Below are 22103 nucleotides of genomic sequence, written 5' to 3' on the forward strand. Positions count from 1 at the left end.
ATGATCATGTAGTTAGGATTATATATCTCCCAGAACATCAAAGTACTCAGGTAGTAATATAAAAACTACTCTATCCTAATTAAATCCATATATTCAAAAGAATTTCCAAAAGTCATTAAACCTGACCTTCAGAGAAGACCTAAAAAAGTTGACAGATTTGCATGTTCAGAAATCATCCTCATGGGCCCGCACATAGCCAAAACATGAAGAGGACTCTACACTGATAATCACTCTTAACGGAGAGCATGGATGTAATTTACTTATTCCTGCAGATTCATTTTTATCCTAACAACAAATCTTTATATAGGTTCAAAACGATTTACGTATAAAAATCTGAGGCTACAAAGTTTTCTCCAAAAATGTTTTGTAACCAAAGGAGGAAAAAAAAAAACCCAACGAAAAACAAAACACCTGTCCCAACTGCATGATAAATTTAATCTCACAGTGTAACTATCTATACATCTTGATGAGAACTCAATTCCCCTAATAACTACTGAAAGCTAGTAGTTTCCACACAATTTGAATTTTGGGGTTTGATTACTCTTTCCTTAAGAATCTGCAAAGATCAGATTTCATGTTTTAGAACATGTAATTACATAAGAAAACTGCAGTTTTGAAAGTCATCTGAGTCAGTAATCATGCACACAGAGGAAAAACTGAAGATCGTGCTCTTCAGTTTCAATAACATATCTGCACCTCTTTTCAAGATAAGATTAGCTTCTCAATAAAAGTAAGGAAAATGATGACTCATCAGCCATGCATGCTATAAGGAGACAGCCTCTACTCTTGGATAGCTCGGTTTTTCCAAACTTACTGTTTTCCTGCACCCTGGCCACGAAGCCTGTGAGAGGTATCTGTGGAGTCAACTGAGGCATAGGGGGAGGGGGTGGAGCAATAGAAACTGGCGGCAACAACACAGAATGGGGGAAGTAAAACAGATAAAGGAAAGAAAAGGAAACAAACAAAAAGCAGAAGTCAGTTACAAAGACCACAAACATAAGTATGCAAAGAACAGTCTGCAAATGAAACAAAACAAAACAAAAAACAAAACAAAAACCTGCAGAACCTTCTTCAAGTTCATTTCCCAGGAGCAAACCTAAAGCTGAGTTGTGTTTAGCCAGCTGGTTAATTTTATTAAAAAACAAACACATTTGCTTTAATCCTAATGTTATATTGTTTGGGTAAGATTTAAATTTACCATCACCCTCACTTTCACGCAATGAAATTTTTGAATTCTAAGGAAAGACTTTAAAAAAACAGGTAACAGTGAAATACCAATAAAGGTTTCCAGGATGTTGTGTCTTTGCCTTATCTCTCTAACCTAACAGGTATGTCTAGCTTTAGGGTAATGTAAATAAGAACCTAAATAAACAAAACGAATATGTTACAGGATAGCTGTTTATTCCATGTATAAATAAATGCATTAATTACAGGTTTCCTTTAAAAACAATTATTATATATCTAAATTTACACACAGCTCTCTAGGAAAAACCCTTGTTTGTAAAACAAGGTTATTATTACTTTTTAAGTTGACAGTTTTATTTTTAAAGACATCACTCTTAAATTTACTAGGGCATAAGAGTGCTCCATATACCATGTTAATTGTTCACTGAATTTCATGGCATATTTCAAGTGACCTTCTTCCTTTCATCACTATTCTGAAAAAGGAAACCTAATCTAACAATAAGGTAAAATATGCAATTATTTGCATTAAAGTAATTTCTAAAGAATCACTGGAAAAAAAAAAAGAATCACTGGGTAGCTGGAAACATACTCCATCTTCTTTCTGGAGAACACATAATTTATAGGAAACTGACAGCAAATGCTCATGTGGACAGCAAATGTATTGAAAATTAAAATTATCTAAAAGTAAATATTCATATATTTACCACCCTGTCTTATTTTAACAAGACGGTAATGGCCAAAGATTCCTTAGAAAAAGTCAATAGAACTGAATTACAAAATTCAGTTTACTGGTAGTCACCAAGAAGTGACACTAAACTGACAGGGAAAAACAACTGATTGGCTCCCAAGGATCATTTAATTGAAAGATTGTTTCAATTAATCCAATCTACAAATTCTGTTTGGTGAGCATAAAAATATGAAAGATGTTCAGTGTACAAATAAGCAACAACTTAAAGCAGTATATGTGCATTAATATTCATTGCATGGCTAAAAATAACATTCAATTCACTATGAAATTAGTCCTGGTTCATTCTGATACTCTGTATATAGAAGTATACACAAGTATGTATATACTGGAACAAGTGTGTCTGTGTGTGTGTGTATATATATATATATATACACACACACACACAGACACACTTGTTCCAGTATATACATATATATACTTTTAATAAATAAAACATTATAGCTTTTTAACTTAAAAAAAAAAAAACTCCCACAAACCTAAAAAATTTTTTTAGAAACAACCCTTAGTAACGAGCCATGCTGGTTAGTACATAAAGAAAAAGAGGCTATGTTGTGACAATACTAATCATTATCACCACATTTAGACAGAAGGGGAATATGCACATCAAAACACTAAAAACATTTACATACTACTACTACTACTACAACACCAACAGTAACTCAGGTTGAAGGATAATTAATTTGACAACACACAGTAATATATTTAAAATTTGAGGCCAAATTTACTTTATGATGTCCAAAAATACAGACATTCAGCAATGAAAATGTCGTTTGAGGATAAGCAACCCACCCAAGTACTGTTAAAACAGAACTACACAAACATGTATCAGGTGAAGAGTCACCAGAAACCCTATTTGCGGAGTAAACTAAGCGAGGAAAAGAAAAATAATGAACACAAAGATGGGATCTAAAAATGCAGAATATGAAAAAAAATTAAAACTTCATGAAACTAGTGAGACTGATAATCAGATTAACTGTGGAATTCTCAGCCGCCAGCTACTTTTCATTACCAAAAGGAGACCAGGGGAAATGTGAGGTAAAACTCTAACTGGTAAAGTTTCTTAGTAGCTTGGATGAAATTTTTAGTCTGGAAAAGAGTTGTATAAATTTTGGGATTATCTGTGAGTTGTGATATTTCTGCTAAAGTGGTTTTCAATTCTTAGGAGTTTTTTTGTTTATAACACAATTAGTCTTTAAAGTTTAACCAAAAAAATAAATAACAGAACTTTCTCCTTAGCTCTACTTTAAAACACTTGTTCAAAACATGCATCATAAATAAAAAGAACTTAAAACCAACTTTCTATGTAAATATGGAGTATTCAGTGTTTTTTAGGTAGAATAATATAACATAACATGCAGCCTACAAAAGCCACATGGGAAAGTGTTTCAGTCTATCTATGCCTGGTGATCACCGCTTCAAGCCAGTAACAAATACTGAACTGGCTCATTTCAGATTTCTCCTGGTTGGACTGAGCATCTTGATATGGAAAGTGAAATTAATGACTACCCTAAGCAATTTGAACTTTCTCACATTTTATGCCAAAGCTATTTTCTAATCTTGTCAGCCTTTAAACACTGATTGCAGTTAGTGTTGAGATGTGCAATTTGAGGTGAACAGAAAGAAATCAAAAGAAAGTCCTCCCCACTGTTACAATTATTAGAGATAGAATAAGCAGGCATCACAAATGGTTTTTAATGGTTTGGAACTCATTTCAGTATAGGTTAGCAAGCTTAAAAGTGATAGCCAGCAATTTCGTTATACTATTGTAAAGAAAAACTGTCACAATGTTTTTAAGTTTACTGTTATTGAACTGTATCAACCATGCCAATAAAAATAAATTCAGCTTAATTAATTTCAGTGTTTTTCTTCTGTAGTTCTACTTACAGTAGTAAAAATTTCATCAGTTAAATTTTAGTATACGAGTATACTCAGTAAGCCTGAATTTTTTTGAAAGGGATAAGCAATTATTCTTAAAATGATATGTTCCAAGGTCTAACTTTTTTTTTTTTGGCCGCACCATGCAGCATGCGGGATCTTAGTTCCCCAACCAGGGCTCAAACCCGCGCCCCCTGCAGTGGAAGCGCAGAGTCCTAACCACTGGACAGCCAGGGAAGTCCCCAAGGTCTAACTTCTTAAAACAAAAATAAACATGAAATAGCACGGTTTCAATTGTTGTCTATCACTGGCAAGAATAACAATTTCAAATAATTTCCTTCAAAAGGAGCTCCACTGCTGCCGTACACCTGCAAAGCACAAGCTTACTTGAATTCTGAGAATAAAGTGGACCTCCATTAACATGAGGCTGAGCAGAAAACTGAGCCGTCACAGAGGGAGTCCGTCTGTATCCACCAGAAGATGTCGAGGAAGTGGTAGAGTTGTGTCGAGAAATCTGCCTGGTCATTGTGCCGTACTGGGAACCAGGAGCTGAGCCCGGGGCTGCTGAAAAGCATTAGTCAAAGGCAACCAACAAAGAACTTGAGCATTGCACGTCACCTCCGAGGGCAGAACAAAGAGAAGGAGACTATCAGCAAGAAATGTTTATTACTTTTTAAAGCCCACAGCACAAAATAAAGAGAAAAGTAAAGATAAAACACAAACAGCTCTATCTCTGAAGTTACAAAAAGAAGGAAAAACAGATACTGTGTGGAAAGTGCAAAAGTAAAGAAGTAATATTCTTAAGCCTTTTAATTTAGCATAATACCAAATGGTATTTTGCTAATAAAATGTATAAATTTTTTTCTGTAACATTTTAGAACATACAGCTTTTATATGTCAACTGTGTCTCTCCAACAAAATAAGTACCAAATGATAGTCTGAGGTGGAAAGCATCAGTTTTTAGATGTGAATGTCTTAATATCTGGTTTACAAACTTCTTCTCCTTTCCATTGCCAAATCTTCAGAAGCACAGTATAAGAATCTATCCAGCCAAACCCGGCTTAAATTATAAAATTTAAACAGTTAAGCATATTTTCCACATGTACTACTATATTTATTTGAATGTTTAATATATTAGCAGTTATTACCAATACATATTATAGTAGAATCATTTTTAAGAGAAGTACAATTTCTAGTTTCAAAGCACTTATATATAATGTCAGATTCGTTGTATATCTCCCAGCTTTTAAGAATTACACACTTTGCCCTATCACTTACATTTCTGTAACTGATAAAGCTGAAAAAAATTTTGGACTCTGTAAAACATGGACATTTTAAGGCAGCTTTGTGTAGAAAATCCAATATCTTTTTCCATATACTTGGAGGGCTTTTTTTCCATACTACACCCAAAGCACTTTTTTTAAAAAAATTATCATGCATATCTAAACTAACCAAAGTATTAACAATACTTAAAATTTTATTCAATGTCATCTTTACCAACATTTCAGAAGTTTAAAATTTTAAAGGTTAATATAAAGTTCAAAGCCTCTAAAGTTAACTATACCTTCCAAAGGTAACTTCAGGATTAACATTATCCTCCCAAACATCTAACCACAACTGAGTAAATAAAAAGACAACATCCTGGTTTCCTTTCATTCAGTCATCCAATTCAACCTCTCCTAGAGGTCATATAAATTATTAGAAAAAAACTATACAGCAGAGGTTGTTCATTAAAAGAAGTGCTAATATTCAACATTTGGAGCTCCCAAGCCACAGGCATCACTAATTATTTAAATCATCCACATGCTCAATTTCTAAACAGAAAAACACTTTATAAATAAGAGTCTATTCAAATGCCTTCATGAATGAGTAACTCTGGACAGGTAAGTTTTCCAAAGAGCTAAGAAGTAACCCTTTAACCATTTTTAATAGAAATCTCAATAAAATGATTTCTATATTTCTTTTGACTTATATAAAAACTGTATAAAATCCAGGTTATTTGCCTTGGTGAGGTAAAACCAAAATAAAGCTATTTAATAGTAGTTCCAAACTATGCCTATTTTAGAATTTATTTTAATATTTTATTAAAATAAAATTATGAAATAAATAATACCAAAGGGTGTATGATTGATATATAATTATACATGCTATATATAAATAATACATATATATATATACATATGGTTACATATACTAATATATATAATTATTTATAGTGGTTATGTATAATTTGTTTACATAAATAAATATTATTTATATTTTTATATATATTACATATATATATTTTAAGGAAAAATAAATACTCAGCTCCAAGAACTAGAATATTACCAGTATCACTGAAGCTTCCTGTTTGCCCCTTCTGAACCCCAAACTCCAAAACATATGTGTTAAACATTCTCTCTCTTCACTATACAGTAAGTCCCCTACACACGAACCTTCAAGTTGCAAACTTTCAAAAGATGCGAACATGCATTCGCATGTCCAATCACGTAAAGTTAGTTCACGTGTCTGGCGTACACTGTCATGTGCGTGCATCCTCTACAAGTGGTTGTGCTTTTGTGTACCTTACTGTACAGCACTGTGTAGAGTACAGTAGTACAGTACCTTTATTTCAAGCCCAGGATGTCCAGAAGCAAGTGTAAAAGCAGCAGTGGTATAGCTGGTACTACTGTACTTTTCAAGGTACTGTACCCTAAGATTAAAAATGTTTTCTTTATGTTTTGTGTTTGTTATGTATTATCTGGGTGAAAAGTGTTATAAACCTATTACAGTACAGTACTACATAGCCAATTGTGTTAGTTGATACCTAGGCTAACTTTGTTGGACTTACGAACAAATTGGACTTAATGAATGTGCTCTCAGAATGGAACTCGTTCGTATGTAGGGGACTCACTGTATACAGTTTTTTAAAAATCATAGATAATTATAACCTTAAACAATACACATAGAGATCTTGCAAATTTATAAACTTTCATAATGGAATGATTATGTATTGATTATGTATTCTTGCTGTTTTCCTTTGATATTATCTTTTAAGATTCATCCATGTTGATAAGTATATCAATATATCATTCATTTTTATTGCTTTATTTGCATATGAACATGCCACAATTATTTATCCATTCCACTGTAGACATTTGGGTTGCATCCAGATTTTTGCTATTATTATTATACCGCTACTGTGAACATTCCTAAATATGGTTCCTAAGTTTCTCTGGAACAGTGGTTCGCAAACTTCAGCAGTGATCAGAATTTCACCTTGAGGGCTTGTTATAATACAGGCTGCTGGGCTCCAGTCTCAGAGTTTCTGAATGAGTAGGTCTGGAATGGGACCTGAGAATTTGCATTCCTAACTAGTTCCCCCATGATGATGACGCTGTTGGTCTGTAAATCATACTCCAAAAGCCACTGCTCTAGTATAGTGGTTTTTAAACTTTATGGTTTTAGGATCCACTCTAAAATTAGAGAACCTCAAAACATTTTTGTTGAAGTGGGTTATACCATATTAGAAACTGATTAATTACCATAATTAATTAATTACCATATTAGAAATTAAAACTTATTTATCTTTAAAATACATAAATACACAAATACACAATCCATTAGCCATCAAAAATGATGTTATCATATGTTATGTAGCCTCTGGAAAATTCCACTGTGTGCTTGTACCAGAATGAGAATAAAAAAGGCAAATAAGTCTTAGTATTATTATGAATATAGTTCTGACCGCAAAAACTCCAAGAAAGGATTTTGTCAACCCCCAGGAGTTCCATAACCATGTTTTGAGAACCAGTACGCTAGGGCAAATATCTAGAAATGAAACTGATAAATCTAAGGTAGAAACCTGGTTCAACTTGACTGGGTAACAACAAATTATGTTCTAAAGTGACTGTATCAACAAATAAACTCCCACCAGCAACGTACCTTTCTGTTACTGCACAACCTCATCAACATCTGGTACTGGTGGACTTCTACATTTTTACCTATCTGGTAGCTATAAAATAGTATCTCATAGTTTTTGTTTTCCTGATTATTAATTAGGTTGAGGGCATTTTTTTTCCACATGGACTTTCTGCCAACAATTTCTATTACTTAGGTCTTTTGTTTATTACTTCCTTTTCCCCTTTCCTCTGAGTACAAGTGCCAATGTTTTGAAAAGAAGTTGCTAGATGGCTTTATTTCACCTAAGCTCTCAATATTTGAAACAGCTCTTTATCCATTTCCACCCAAATGCTACTGTGCATTTCTAGGCTGAATGGTTTTATACCAAGTCTATATTTGGAATTCCTTATATGCTCAATCCAGTCTCCCCCAACTTGGGAGCAATTTAAATGTATTTTATTAAACAAAATGTTTCATGGCATCCTCAGATGCCATAAATCCTGGGCTATCTCAGAGTTTTTCAGCTGTGACCCACTGGAAAGCCTCAGAGTACCCCACACCGCACACCATTCTCTTTTTCATCTTCTTCCTCTTGTCCCCCACCTTCACCCCACTCCTGTGACTGCGGTATACACCAGGGAGTTCCAAATCAAGTTTCACTTTAAAAAAATATTACATCACTAATAAAAAAAATTTTTTTTGAACAATCACAGCTATAATATTCCTAGAAAAATCTAAACAGAACAAATGCAAACCACATTAAATTGGTTATAAACTAGGCATAGAAGCATCTGACATCACAGAGAAGTTTCTGTGTAACTTCAGAGGCCTTTCACCAGAAGAAATTAGTGTAAATTAGATTTAATACTTTAAACTTTGTATTACCACCTACAACCTAACAACTACAAAAGCGAGCCGTCTAACAGAGGAGTTCACTATGAACTATGCACAGTAAGGTAAATCACTCCAATGGTTATGCAGTCTCACCTATCACAGTGTTCACGGGGAGAAGTGGTGGAAGAGGTGGTGCTGGTGGAGCTCCAGAAGGAGGAGGGACAGAAATGTTTTCTAATAAAATAGTTTATAATTCAGGTCAGAGTGCAATAAACAGAACTAATCATTCTGAAACAGTAAGGAAGTATGTTTTGGAAATAAGAAAAAAGGAGAGAGATACCCATATGTAAAGCATGTTCGAATGAGTAAGAATTTTACTAGGTAAAAAGGCCATTGAGTTCACGCTTTCATTAACTATAAAATATGCCTGTTTTTATAAGTAGCTTTTTCTCCTTTTTCAACAACATCCTTGAGAAACTAAGTATTTTTCCCTAACAACTTTTGATTATCAAACTTAAAGTGTGTATTTTTAACACCATAAAGTCTTCCTTTCACTTAATAAAAAATCAAGGGACCAATTTAATGCTCTGCTATGATTTCTTAAATTTTTATATAATCTAAAAAGTAAAAGAGCTTTTCCTAGTTTAATCCCATTTTATATTCATGGCATTTTACTGAAATATGTATTGAATACCATACATAAATGTAGTAAAGTCACAAAACCAGCTAACAGTGGAGTTGACATACTTACTAGCCTACAAGGCAACATCAAAGTTCAATGATACATAATTCACATTAAAGACACTGATCTTTTGGTTGAATTATCAATAATATTGGCTTGCTCTTGAAATAATAAATATCATTCTTGACTTGTGCCCAAGGCAAGTATTTCTAAAGCAAAATGTCCAAAAAGTTATTTAATAAAGCTATTTAATATGCTTTTCTATAAGTAAGGAGAAACATCTGCAAAACTCTAAACACCCTGTGAAAACCAATCAAAAATTGTTTTTAAATTTGCTTTCATTCTGGCAACAATCGCATTAAGTTTAATAGTTTTATCTAATGTAATTAAATTATTTCAGACTTCCATAATAAAGCTCCTAACTACTACCACATATTAAAATGGGTGAGTATATGACATACCTGGTCCAATAGTGGGTGGTGAGGGTGTAGGCACGGCGATGGGAATGCCAATACTGCTGCTGCCACTGTTTTCTCGGCTTCCACTTCCTCCACTGCTTCCACTGCAAAGGAGAGAGAAAAACCATGAAAAGAGCAATTCTAGAGATTTACTCAGAAAAAAAATCAACTCAAAGCCACTAAATACTCCTTTTTATGATGCATATGTGTGTGCTTGTATGTATACATACACTTATATATAAAGAAAAATTTTAACTGTCCAATATAAATTTTAACCCTAATACTTGAAGTGGTTCTTGTTTCACTCTATTTCTCCATCTACTGAAAAACCAATATAGTCACGTAGTACTCAGAACTATAAGAGATCATTGAGACATGAATGACCAATATAATCTTATAGTACAATGAGTCAACAAGGATTTATTTAAAACCTCGTGTACACAGCAGTGAACAAACAAGACATGAACCACAATGTCATGGAGCTCTTCACTGAGACTGTGAAAATTGACATTAACAAATAGTGTGATGGAAGCCACAGAAGATGCTATGGAAGTTAATAAAAACGGTAACCAGTTTTAGTCTGAAATTAGTACGTAAACCTCCACTCATCTCAAAGAATGGCAATAAAACAGGGAAATGTTTGGAAAAAATGAGCAAATGACAAAAAAAAAGACAAATAAGACAATAATGAAGTTTCAGCAAGGCACAGTCTAGAATGGATGATACTACTAAACTCTAACCAATTACTTCTATGGACTTACTGTCCCTTTAGGTATACAACCTCGCACTGACCAGTTTTAGTAATGTATGTGTGCACATGTACATTATGCAAACGTACATATGTACACGTGTAGCCTTAAGCTCCATATTATACTTTTAAAAATCAACATCATTGGCTCAGTAGGCCCAGAAACCCAACAGGGCAATGATTTGCACTTCCTAGGTAAGTTTTTTTCTCCAATATGAGCATTCTATAATCACATTATCACATACTAATAGAAAGGAGAAAAAAGCTATTTATATAACAAAAATAGCTTTGATATGAAGGCCTCCCTCCTCCCAAGCTGGCCAATACTCTGCTTTCTGCCACCACCATATCACAGACAGATGAATATTTTTGCACTTATGCGTTTCCACAATTACTGGCTTACGTGCCTTTTTCTAACATGGAGGTTGGCAAGTTACAGCCCACAGGCCAAATCTGGCCCATGGTCTGATTTTTACAACCTGTGAGCTAAGAACATTTTTTTTTACATTTTAATTAGTAGAAAAAAAATCAAAAGAGGAATAATATTTTATGACGCATTAAAATTATATTAAATTCAAATTTCAGTGCCATATATAAAGTTTTACTGGAACATGAGCCATGCTCATTCATTTAAGTGTTGCTGGTAGCTGCTCTCATGCTACAATGATAGAGCTGAGTAATTGCAGCAGAGACCATATGGACCACAAATCCTAAAGTATTGACAATCTGGCCCTTTATAAAAAACTTTGTTGATCCCTGTTCTAACAGAACAAGCTCCTGAAAAAAAGAACTATATCTCATATGTATATCCCTGATATCTAATGAAGTTAACTCTTAACAACTAGTCGTTGAATATGATTAAACTATTACTACATCCACTATAAAAACAACCATGGTTTGGTATAATAATTCAATAATAAACATATAAAAAAAAACCAATTTTGGTCCTCATTGAACTTACCCTGATTCAGTAACTGCAGATATCAATATGACAATTTATTTACTAATAGTAACAACAACAAATAACAATTACATAGCATCTAAGAGCGTGATATATCCTGCGTAACTAAAGCCCCCAAAATGATTTTACCAAGCTGTATCTCTAATAAAACCAACCTAAAAGTCAAGGTAAAGAGGTTCCTTGCCCAAGTTATTAAGTGAGAGGTAAAAATCAAAGAATAAAACAAATTGAGCTATACGATAAATTTGTCTGGCTTTATAAACGTGCGCAAAAATAAAGTGGCTACTTTTGAGGGGAGGAAGGCAGAGGCAATAACTGGGAAAGGGCCTGAGGGGGATTTCTGGGTTGCAGTTATGTTCCATTTTCTGATCTGGGTGATGGTTACATGACTATATTCAATTTGTATTAATACATCAAGTTGTTATACTTAATAAAGTATATACTTTTCTGAATGTATGTTATGTTCCATAACCAAGTTTTTAAAAATCCACTGGGTAGCTGATTTCTAGAACTTTTTTTAAAGAATTTATACAATAACATATTCCAGTATATCAACTCTCTTAAGAAATTCTTCCTCAGATCTAAACTGTTTTCTTTCCTCCAACCTCTTAAAGTTTAAATCACACTGTATAGTTTCTGATGTTTAACCTTTTATCCAAAAAATTTAAGAGTGGTTACCTTAATCTTTTCTGAAAGACTATTTCAAAAAAACATTCTTCAGACTTCATCCAAATATACATTTGTACCTCTGTCAAAAGGAGGAAATACTAGCAATCTGCTAGCAGTATAAATAGATACTAAAAAATCTAAAAAACAGAAGTTATAAATTTAAAGAAATATATACAATATTAATACCCTCAACTTTTATATTCTATATTAGCATTAGACTAGCACTTTACCTTTACCAGCAACTCTATAGGAGTTTGTCACCAATCAATAACGCACATTCTCAGATGTTCAAAGGCTCAACCTAAAAATTTACCTGTGTGTCCTCGGTCTCTGATTTAAAGAAGCTGTCCTGCCTGGACTATGCTGACTTCCAAGCCTAGCAGGACTTGTCATGTAGTCATTAGGAACTGTCGGAGGTTTAACAGGTTCCAGGGTTTTGTAAGGAGTATTTCGTCTAAAGAAGCATAATAGAGAAAGGAATAATGAATAAGAAAGATAAATGGTATTTTCTCCCAAATTTGTGACTGTCCCTTTATAACCAAGTATAATACAAGTTTTGGGTTTTTTTAATAATAAAGTTTGTTTTTTGTTTTTGTTTTGTTTTTTTTTTTTATTTTAAAATTTTTTTTTTAAATTTATTATTTATTTATTATTTTTATTTTTGGCTGTGTTGGGTCTTCGTTTCTGTGTGAGGGCTTTCTCCAGTTGCGGCGAGCGGGGGCCACTCTTCATCGCGGTGCGCGGGCCTCTCACTGTCGCGGCCTCTCTTGTTGCGGAGCACAGGCTCCAGACGCGCAGGCTCAGTAGTTGTGGCTCACGGGCTTAGTTGCTCCGCGGCATGTGGGATCTTCCCAGACCAGGGCTCGAACCCGTGTCCCCTGCATTGGCAGGCAGATTCTCAGCCACTGCGCCACCAGGGAAGCCCCTAAAGTTTGTTTTTAAAAAACGTTTCAATTGGGGTGTATGAATTTTGTTACTTTAACACAAAAGCTAAAATTTGTTGCCTTTTCTTAGGAAAACCAATGGAAAGGGTAATTTAAAAGTTCTCATCTTATTTCTAAAAATCATGGTTGTAATTTTTTTAATGCTCAGTAATATCAAACTTTGAAATACATATTATTCCCAGCTCAGTAACCCACAAGCCACTGTCCTTGTATATTATGGAAGCTAAATATCTCCTCTGCAATTTACTCCTATCTCAATCTAGAGATATATGAACAAGTACATTCTGATCCTCGATGTGATGCCATTAACTTCTCAATAAATGATTTTAACTTTTCTATTTAATAACTTCATATGTTTTTTTCAGGGGTAAGGGGTTTACAGAATGAAAATAGAAACTAAGATCCTACGAGAAAGCTGATTGCTGATCCCTGTTACTATAAAATAATGATTCCCCCACCCCTCCACCAAAAATAAGGAGTCTAATTTTCTATAATAAGGTGAACAATCTTTCAGAAATGTCTTACGAAGTATTCAATATTTGTATTGCATTGAAAACTGGAAAGGAAGAAGCCACAAACAATTACCTTTTCTACTTCTCCACTGGCCTTCTCACAAAGCTACTCTAGAATGAAGGGCCCTAAGATTACCAGCAGAAGCACAGTTAGAAGTACTCCAAGTAAAGAGTCCCCAAGTCTCAGGGGAAACAGAAGAACTGCAGGCTAGCAAACCAAAGTACGCAAAGTAGACCACTTATTCAAAGCTCTGTAATATCAATATTGCAAATACATGTGAAGACATCATATATGGAACCTTCTGGTCATTTCATTTTAAATAAACGTAACTCAGATTTATATAGAAATCTTTTTATATATGTATTTATATATTTATATTTTTTAATGAATTAGAAGATAATAAATAAATAATGCTCATTTACATACATACAAAAAAACTTTTCTGGTACAGAATTCCTTAGAGAATATTATCGAACAGGCAGGTTCATTCTGGATTCTGTTCAAGGAAATAGGAACCAAAATGAATTTGTAAAAGGTAGTATTATCACACAGAGAGGGTCCCGTCACAAGGATCCATACATTTACTGAAGTCACAAAAACATCTCTTCCTTTGACATACAAATCCTCTTGTAAGATGTAGCTGAATTCTTACCCCAACGTTCCCCGGCCTGACATGGGAGGACTCGGCGGTTTCTGAGTAGGAGGATTTGTTCTCGACAGTGTGCCGGTTCTTGCAGGCTGGTTATTTCCATGCTAAAATGTGGAAAGAAAAGCTTTTAGTTTTATATCAAATTGTTCTCTTGGTGTTTTGACACCATGTATTATTTTTTTTTAATATCAGAATGTGAAATAAGGATTCCCAGACAGTTTTAATAACAGACTTTGGTACTACATTTTAAAAAGTCAACACACCACTTGCACTTGGCTTTTCTTATTATTTTATGCCCTTCATACCAATTTACTGAAAAATACAGGTGAGATTATTGAATTTTATATATTATTTTATTGTTAAAAATGTTCACTGAGATCTAACTTATCTGCAATTCAAATGCTGGGTTTCTTGAAATTTTTGAAATGTGTGCATGAATATAAACTGCAGATCTCAGTGTCAATTTGCTAAAATATTCATCTAAAAAAATCATCTCTATCCCAACAACTCAGTAACAAAGTCATATATAATGCCTGGGAAACCTCCTAATTGTAAGTCAATAAAAGCAAGGCAACTATCAAAAAATGAGCAAAGCAATAAATGTTAGCAAAATTAATGTTCCTATATAAATGCAGATGTCAATATATCTTTGATATATTAACACATCCAAGCTAAATGTTGCTGATTTGAACTGAGTTTGAGTATATTTAATCTACATAAATCCTATGGGGATAAAGCAGACAGACATAGGAAGAGTTTTCAAATTTTAGTGGCTCTGCAGCCTCTATCGATATAGAGGGAAAACTGTGGATCAAATGATAAATAGTAACTCTTACCTTGGCTTTTAGCCACTTTACGTTGCAAAAAAAGGGGGGAAAAAGTAGAAATTAATTCTAGATAAGTTATATCTGATAGGACAGGTTTATATTTACAGTTACTCAATTCATGTTAATAAGCTTTTACCCAGCCATATTTCAAATATTTTGTAAAGAAAAGATATCCATAAGCAAAAGGGAAATATTCATGGGTATCACATATTTTTTCAAAATAATACATTCATAAGGAAATCAATTATGCCAATCTCATGCAGCTCCAATAATTTCTTAGGTCAGTATTTTATCCTATGAAATTAATCCAACTGAATCATAGATGATTTAAAAAACAAACTTTAACTTAAACACAAACACCATACCTCATTAAATGTATGGCTACTTTAATACATCAGTGTACAAGACCTAAGACTGCTGGATAATGAATGCCCATGTATGAGTATTCATTATTTGAATGGTAGTGTAGTATTTTAAAGAGTGATAAACTGCAAATGTTAAAATTCAAAATCACAGCCTGTTTTCCAAATTCAGAAAAGGACCTAGCACCTCAGTGTTTAAAAACAAAATTACAATGCACAATAATAGCTTAGCCAGATTCTAATTAAGGAACAAGCAAACGGTCTGGATACCCTCTCATGTGTAGCTTATGAATACAAATCCTGACCAGGCCAACACTAGTAGAAAGTTATATGCTGCTTTAGTTCTAAATTTTCTTCTGAACAAGTTTGACCATAATTCAAAACTGAAGAAAAGCTGCTTTGATCCTAAAGGCTACTTCTATGAAAACTGGCTAGCTTATATATATGAAATAATGTGTCCAAAGCATCCTACTTGTACCACGCCACTTAAGAAAAAAATATCTTCAGGTTGCAGAGTCTTTTCCTACATTTTGGGGTGGGGCGTGAGGCCTCAAGTTCTTTCCATAACACCTGCCATTCTAAATATGTATCTATCATTTTTCAAGTGACCACAGAAGCAACATTAAGGAAATCATCCAAAAATGGAATATCCTTTGACTTATATTCTCATTTCTAGAAACTGTGCCAGAATCTTGGTATTCTTTAGTGTTTGTTTAGAATAATATGGCTCATTTTTATCCTGATTAAACAATGTCTGGAATCCTACCTAGCCACTACATTTCACACCTGGATTTAGAAATTAAACTTGAATAACCTTATTATCCTTGAAGATAAGATTTATTAATATGATAGCATTATAATACACTAAATACTATTCTAAAGTAACTTAGAAATACTCTAAATATGACCACACATCTTCCCTCATTTGCTGTTTCAAGTGAACAAGAAACAAACAAACAAAAAAAACAGCATACAAGTATAAACTGGTCCCAAATGAAAGGATGAAAGGAGAATTTAATTGGGAATGAAAATTCTAGTTGAACTCTGCTACTGTGCAATGGTGTAACCTTTAACCTCTTATGGAGCACAGCCTCCTCTCTTAAGTGCATGTTTATGTATACAGATGTGTTGGGGTTAGCTAGTGTTGGAAGGAAATGATCTCTATACTTTACAACTCAAAATATAATTGTTAGCAGTCTACAAAATTTTTCCATTTCAGTGTCCCCCAAACACATTCAAAACTAGGCTTTTTATTTCCTTAAGATCTCACTTCATTTCCTTAACATTTACATTTATGGATGAGTCAGTTTACCATTTCCTTGGAACCTTAGGTTGAAAATAGAACTCTCTTTGATTCCTACCTACCTGCAAGCCCTAAGTAGATCATAAGCTTTGCATACCACAGGTACGAAAGTCTGTAAGATGTCAATTCTTTCTCTGAAATGATTCATTAGCTCACTCCTCTAATAAAATCGAAACCTTTTAAAAATACCATTCCTACGTATTATAAAGCTTTAGTGTTTCCATTAATAAAATGTAACAACTCCTAGATCATATGGTCTTTTCAAGGCTTGAAAACAAAGACATATGTGGAAAGTCCTTCATAAGTTATGAACCAGCTGTTAATTATTATAACTGTTTAACAGAAATAATTTTAAATGTTTCTACTAAGTGCTCAAGCCTTCTCTAGTCTAAGCATACTCTGAAACCTTGTTCTTCCTTTTATTAGGATGAACTTTAGTATTTTTATTTTTATTTTTATTTTATTAGGATGAACTTTATTGTTCATCTTCTTTTTATCCTCCTTTAGGCAAACTTTCTGGTAGTCTCTCTATGCAAGGATTCTCTTATCCATATCTTACATTGTTTCCAAAAGTCAAACCAGACTTACCTTAAGACACTTTTTCCATATTTTAAATTCTTACTAAACTTATGTGTACCATCTATTTCATAGCATAAAATGCATTAACACAATAAATATCAATTAAATGAATAATACAAATACCAAAACACTAAAATTTACGTCATGAAAGAAGAAAATATGATGGCATATTAATCTTGGGGGGTAAAAAACAACACAAAACTTGGTAGCTATAAGAAGAAATACTGGGACTTCCCTGGTGGTCCAGTGGTAAAGAATCCGCCTTCCAATTCAGGGGACGTGGGTTCGATCCCTGGTTGGGGAACTAAGATCCCATGTGCCACAGGGCAACTAAGCCTGCGCACCACAACTACTGAGCCCACGCGCCTCAACGAGAGAGCCTTCAAGCCACAACTAGAGAGAAGCCTGTGTGCCGCAACGAAGACCCCGCATGCCGCAACTAAGACCCAACACAGCACCCCCCCCAAAAAAAGAAAGAAAAAGATAATAAATAAAATAATTTTTAAAAGAAATATTAGGGGCTTCCCTGGTGGCGCAGTGGTTGAGAATCTGCCTGCCAATGCAGGGGACACGGGTTCGAGCCCTGGTCTGGGAGGATCCCACATGCCGCAGAGCAACTGGGCCCGTGAGCCACAATTACTGAGCCTGCGTGTCCGGAGCCTGTGCTCCGCAACAAGAGAGGCCGCGATAGTCAGAGGCCAGTGCACCACGATGAAGAGTGGCCCCCGCTTGCCACAACTAGAGAAAGCCCTCGCACAGAAATGAGGACCCAACACAGCCATAAATAAATAAATTAAAAAAAAAAGAAATATTAATATATTTGGATACGATTTTTTAACATCCTGTAAATATTTGTTTAAAATATCAAAGCATCAAAGTCAAAAGCCAAACAGCAGGATGAGGAAACATTTGCCAAAATATAAGGAGCTAATTTCTTTGATAGAAAAAAGAACCCTTACAAATCAGTAAGAAAACAAACTTCTAAATAGAAAAGTAGGCAAAAGATAAGAAAATAATTCTAGAACTGTAAGTACAGCGTCTTCCAATCCTTAAAAGTGCTTTAGACACTAATTTAAAAATAAATCTAAAGTTTTCCTCCTTGTAGTTTTGGCCCTGGCATTTGTTCATTAACTATTACCCAAATTTCCAACTTCCACAGATCTCTACAATCTTCTAGAAATATTTAAGCCAACAATTATTTCTTAGGGGAAATAAAACTGGATCAATATAGCTGCAATGAGACTACTGGGGGAAAAAAATTGTATGTATTTGTATATCACAGAAACAAAATGTGGACAAATAAGCCACATATCAGCTTCTGAGATACACTGTTCTCACTGACCACCCACCCTCCTACCCACGGTCAAAAAAATATTTCAAAATAGTCCGTACAACAATGTGAATGTACTTAATGCCACAGAACTGTACACTTAAAATGGTTAAATGGTAAATTTTATGTTATGTATATTTTACAATAAAAAACTTAAAAAAAAACCAAAACCTGCGTCTAAAGTATCCACATTACAAAAAGTAGATTGCCAAAATTCACATTTGCAGACTTTCAGTATATATTATGCTGTTTACATTTCTCATTTATACATATATAATAAAATAGTTAAATTTTCTCACCCAAAATTTCCTTGTAAAATTTGGTTTCATTTTATACTCTGCTATGTACTATGTATTAAACTGTTAAACACAACTGTTAGTGGGGAGATAATAGAGGATAATCACTTCTAATATGGTGACAGTTTTTTTTTTTTTTTAATGAGTGTATATTGCTTTGGTAGGAAGAAAAATCAAGCAAAAGGGGAAGAAGTGAGCGCGTGAGAATGTGTGTGCACATGTGTATGTATACGCATATGTGTATATACGTAATTTTTACTTCCAAGGCAGGTAATAATATTATAAGTTCTTCCAAATTCTCAAAATTCAAATTCTGTAAATCAATCTAGTCTAAATACCTTAAATTAAAATTGAACTTAAGCTCTTAGACAACCCTAGCTACATACATCCTTGGGTAAAAATACAAGAAACAAGTAACCTCTTCTACATTTGCAAAGTGTTCCACCTTCCAAGCCTGACAGTGAAGGGGAGATTCCAATAGTCTCTGAGAAGAGCAGAATAAAGAGCAATGTTGCCAGCTATACCCCCTCTTGATCAGGAACCCCAGATAAGTCAGAATGCAACAAATCCAGCAGTAGCACCAGGCAGATAACCAGCTAGGAAAAGCTTCAAGATCCTAGCTGACCCCTAAAAAAATTATTATAAATATTCTGGAGACCAGAAACAAAATCAAATAATGGTCCTCTAAGAAAGGGACTACCAAATTTCAGAGGAATAGTTTATCTTGAGCAAAGATAGCTACAGAATTCAGGTCATTCCGGATGCTTCCAAAATAACACATGAATATCTAAAAAGTTGAGAGGCTACAGGTATCCTTCAAGAACAGTTAATTCTGCCATGCTAAGAAATGGACAAGGGCAACAAACAATCCCTTCCCTAAAAGCCTGTTGGGGCAGCGGGTGGGCGAGTGGGGAGTGATGCACAGAACAAGATTACACACAATTGTTTCATTTTGCATAAACTGCTGAAATTATATCCACATCCACACAGATGTATTAATACACACATATTTACTAATAAATGAGTAAAAGTATTTATAAATTACTTTCTAAACCAATTCTGGAAAGCATATACATTTTTTATTCTTAAATATTCATTCAGTAGTGAAAACAAGACTTGGCATTCACAACACAAATTTATAACATTAGTCTAGGATTCAAACAGCTTAACAAATGAATGGCCATTTTAAGTTTTTATATCTTCTTGAATACAGCCTACTGCACAGGTAAAATTCTGCCCCAAGCTTAGTATAATACATAACTAGTATTAAATAAATGTTCTATGAAAATTGTAATGCTAATTACTAAGAGAATCTATTAATTCTTTAAGAAAATCAGCTTTCTTACTATATTTCCTATCCAAAATATTTATTGGATATGCAAATTATTTCAAGTTAATATAATATAAAACGCTTACCTTGACACCATGGCCCACATCATCCAGAACTGTATAGTCAATAGGTTTCCGAATATACCTTACAGGACGCTCCATGTTTGCAGGTGCTATTATTTTGTGAGTTCTTGATGTATTCTTATTTGTTGTCAAAATACCAATCTCTCTTCGAGCCACTTTCTCTTTATGAATGTCCACAGTCTATATTTTAAATTTGAACAAAGCAAGAAAATATTATTTGGAAGAGTAAAATATGATATCCACATATAATGGACCATAAGACTGTATCACATGTCTATTTTCCAGTGAATAATACTGTATCTTCCCCGTCAAAATTAAGCAAATTAATATCTTTCAGGCTCAAAACATGGACTATCTAAAGGTGATTAAAAGCACCAACTAAGTTATTGGTTTTGATTACAAAATGGTTCTTAGGAAAACAATTTTCTTTCCTAAAAACCTGGTGTGTGTGGAAAGGGAGGGCTCTTGCTCTGTGTAGCTTACACTTTATTTTGTGGGGATACAGACCAGAAAAAAAAAATCAATAATAACAACTAGATTAAGTACTATAATGACACACGCACAGTTTATTTGAAAGTAAAGGTATTTAGAGCAAGATGTCCAACTAGGTTGAGAAGGCTTTATAGAGTAAGTAGGTTTTTAAAAAATGAATAAAAATATGAGGCAAATATGTAAATTATTCAAGGCAAAAAGAATATGTTGCAAACAAAGGTGTAAGAGAAAAAAAAAAAAAAAAAGATACAACCGGAGGTTCCAATCTGGCAGCATGCAGCCTACACATCTGCAGCCTATCTAGTACTGGCCTTTACGGCTTTAAAAAGGGTTTTTTTTCCCCCTTATTTAATTGCCAACATTTAAAAACTGGGTAGTAGTCAGCACATGAGAAATAATTACACAACCACTCAACAATTTAAACTTTGGCCTAACAGTAATGCGAAACCAATAACAAATTTAAACTGAGTGACATCATCAGGTCTGCATTTTAAAAGATCCCTCTGGCACAGGTGTTGAGGACAGATAGAAGACTACTGGCAGTGAGACCAGTTAGGAAGTAATTACAGTAGCCTAGGTGAGAAAATGTAAGTATGTGAACTGAACTGAAAGGGGGTGGGGAAGGTATTGTCAGGAAAAAAAGTTTAATGTTATGTGCATTTCTGCACATCTTGTGAGAAGAGGTACTGATTCCCTTTGTTCTGTATATTTATATAGTAAACAGCCTTAGAAGATACAGTGTCTCCTCAAAGAGCAAAAGGCAGGTTTGTTTACTGTCCGGTATAATAAAGATACTGTCACTCCCCAGGGCAAAGGGCAGGAAGGCTTACTGCCCATTACAAAAGATCTGGTCCCCTAAGCTGGGAGTTCCTTTTCTATAACACACCCAATTGTGTATGCAGGCATCAATCACCTGGCTCTCTCTGCAGTATCCTGTAGAAATTGTGGCTGGTTATCGGACACAAGTGCTGACTACTGCCAGGAGTAGTGACATCTTTTGTCTCTGACCAGGAGTCTCATGTCTTCTACTCGAATCCATGGAACTGTGCAGGCTAACTTGTGAGCTTCCACAAAGGGTAAGATCTCAAACCCCTCACAATTTTTGACAGTTTTGGTAATGAAGATGGAATGCTGACAAAGACAAAGCTTTTTAGAAATGGAATGAAAGGACAGTTAACAGGAACTGAGAGAAGTCCACGGGAATCGTGAGTGAACATGTTGACCAAATTGTATGGTCCCCCCCAGGCAATGTCTGGTCCTCTACTTCATTGCCTGCTAATGAGGCTGAACTGGGGCAGCAGTTTCAGGCTGAGTACCAGGAAGTAGTTTCAAACAGAGCAGCCTGAATGATGC

General features: G+C 34.3%; 1 protein-coding gene across 12 annotated transcripts in view; it reads right to left on the reverse strand.

The window, feature by feature from the left end:
• The window catches only part of ABI1 (abl interactor 1), a 96632-nt gene that overhangs the window by 6588 nt on the left and 67941 nt on the right, over positions 1-22103 (reverse strand). For 2 of the 12 annotated variants that reach the window (XM_057541924.1, XM_007167372.3), the window contains 7 exons: positions 20262-20438; positions 14985-14999; positions 14152-14252; positions 12356-12496; positions 9668-9768; positions 4196-4372; positions 815-901 (listed from right to left, as the gene is read on the reverse strand). In XM_057541924.1, coding sequence (XP_057397907.1) covers positions 815-901; positions 4196-4372; positions 9668-9768; positions 12356-12496; positions 14152-14252; positions 14985-14999; positions 20262-20438 — 799 coding nt within the window. Of the gene's footprint in view, positions 1-814; positions 902-4195; positions 4373-8677; positions 8759-9667; positions 9769-12355; positions 12497-14151; positions 14253-14984; positions 15000-20261; positions 20439-22103 lie in introns of all 12 variants that reach the window. The other 10 variants (XM_057541925.1, XM_007167376.3, XM_007167382.3 and 7 more) reach the window with 9 other exon arrangements.

Source organism: Balaenoptera acutorostrata, chromosome 3 (assembly GCF_949987535.1).
Source record: "Balaenoptera acutorostrata chromosome 3, mBalAcu1.1, whole genome shotgun sequence".
NCBI classification, from domain to species: Eukaryota; Metazoa; Chordata; class Mammalia; order Artiodactyla; family Balaenopteridae; genus Balaenoptera; species Balaenoptera acutorostrata.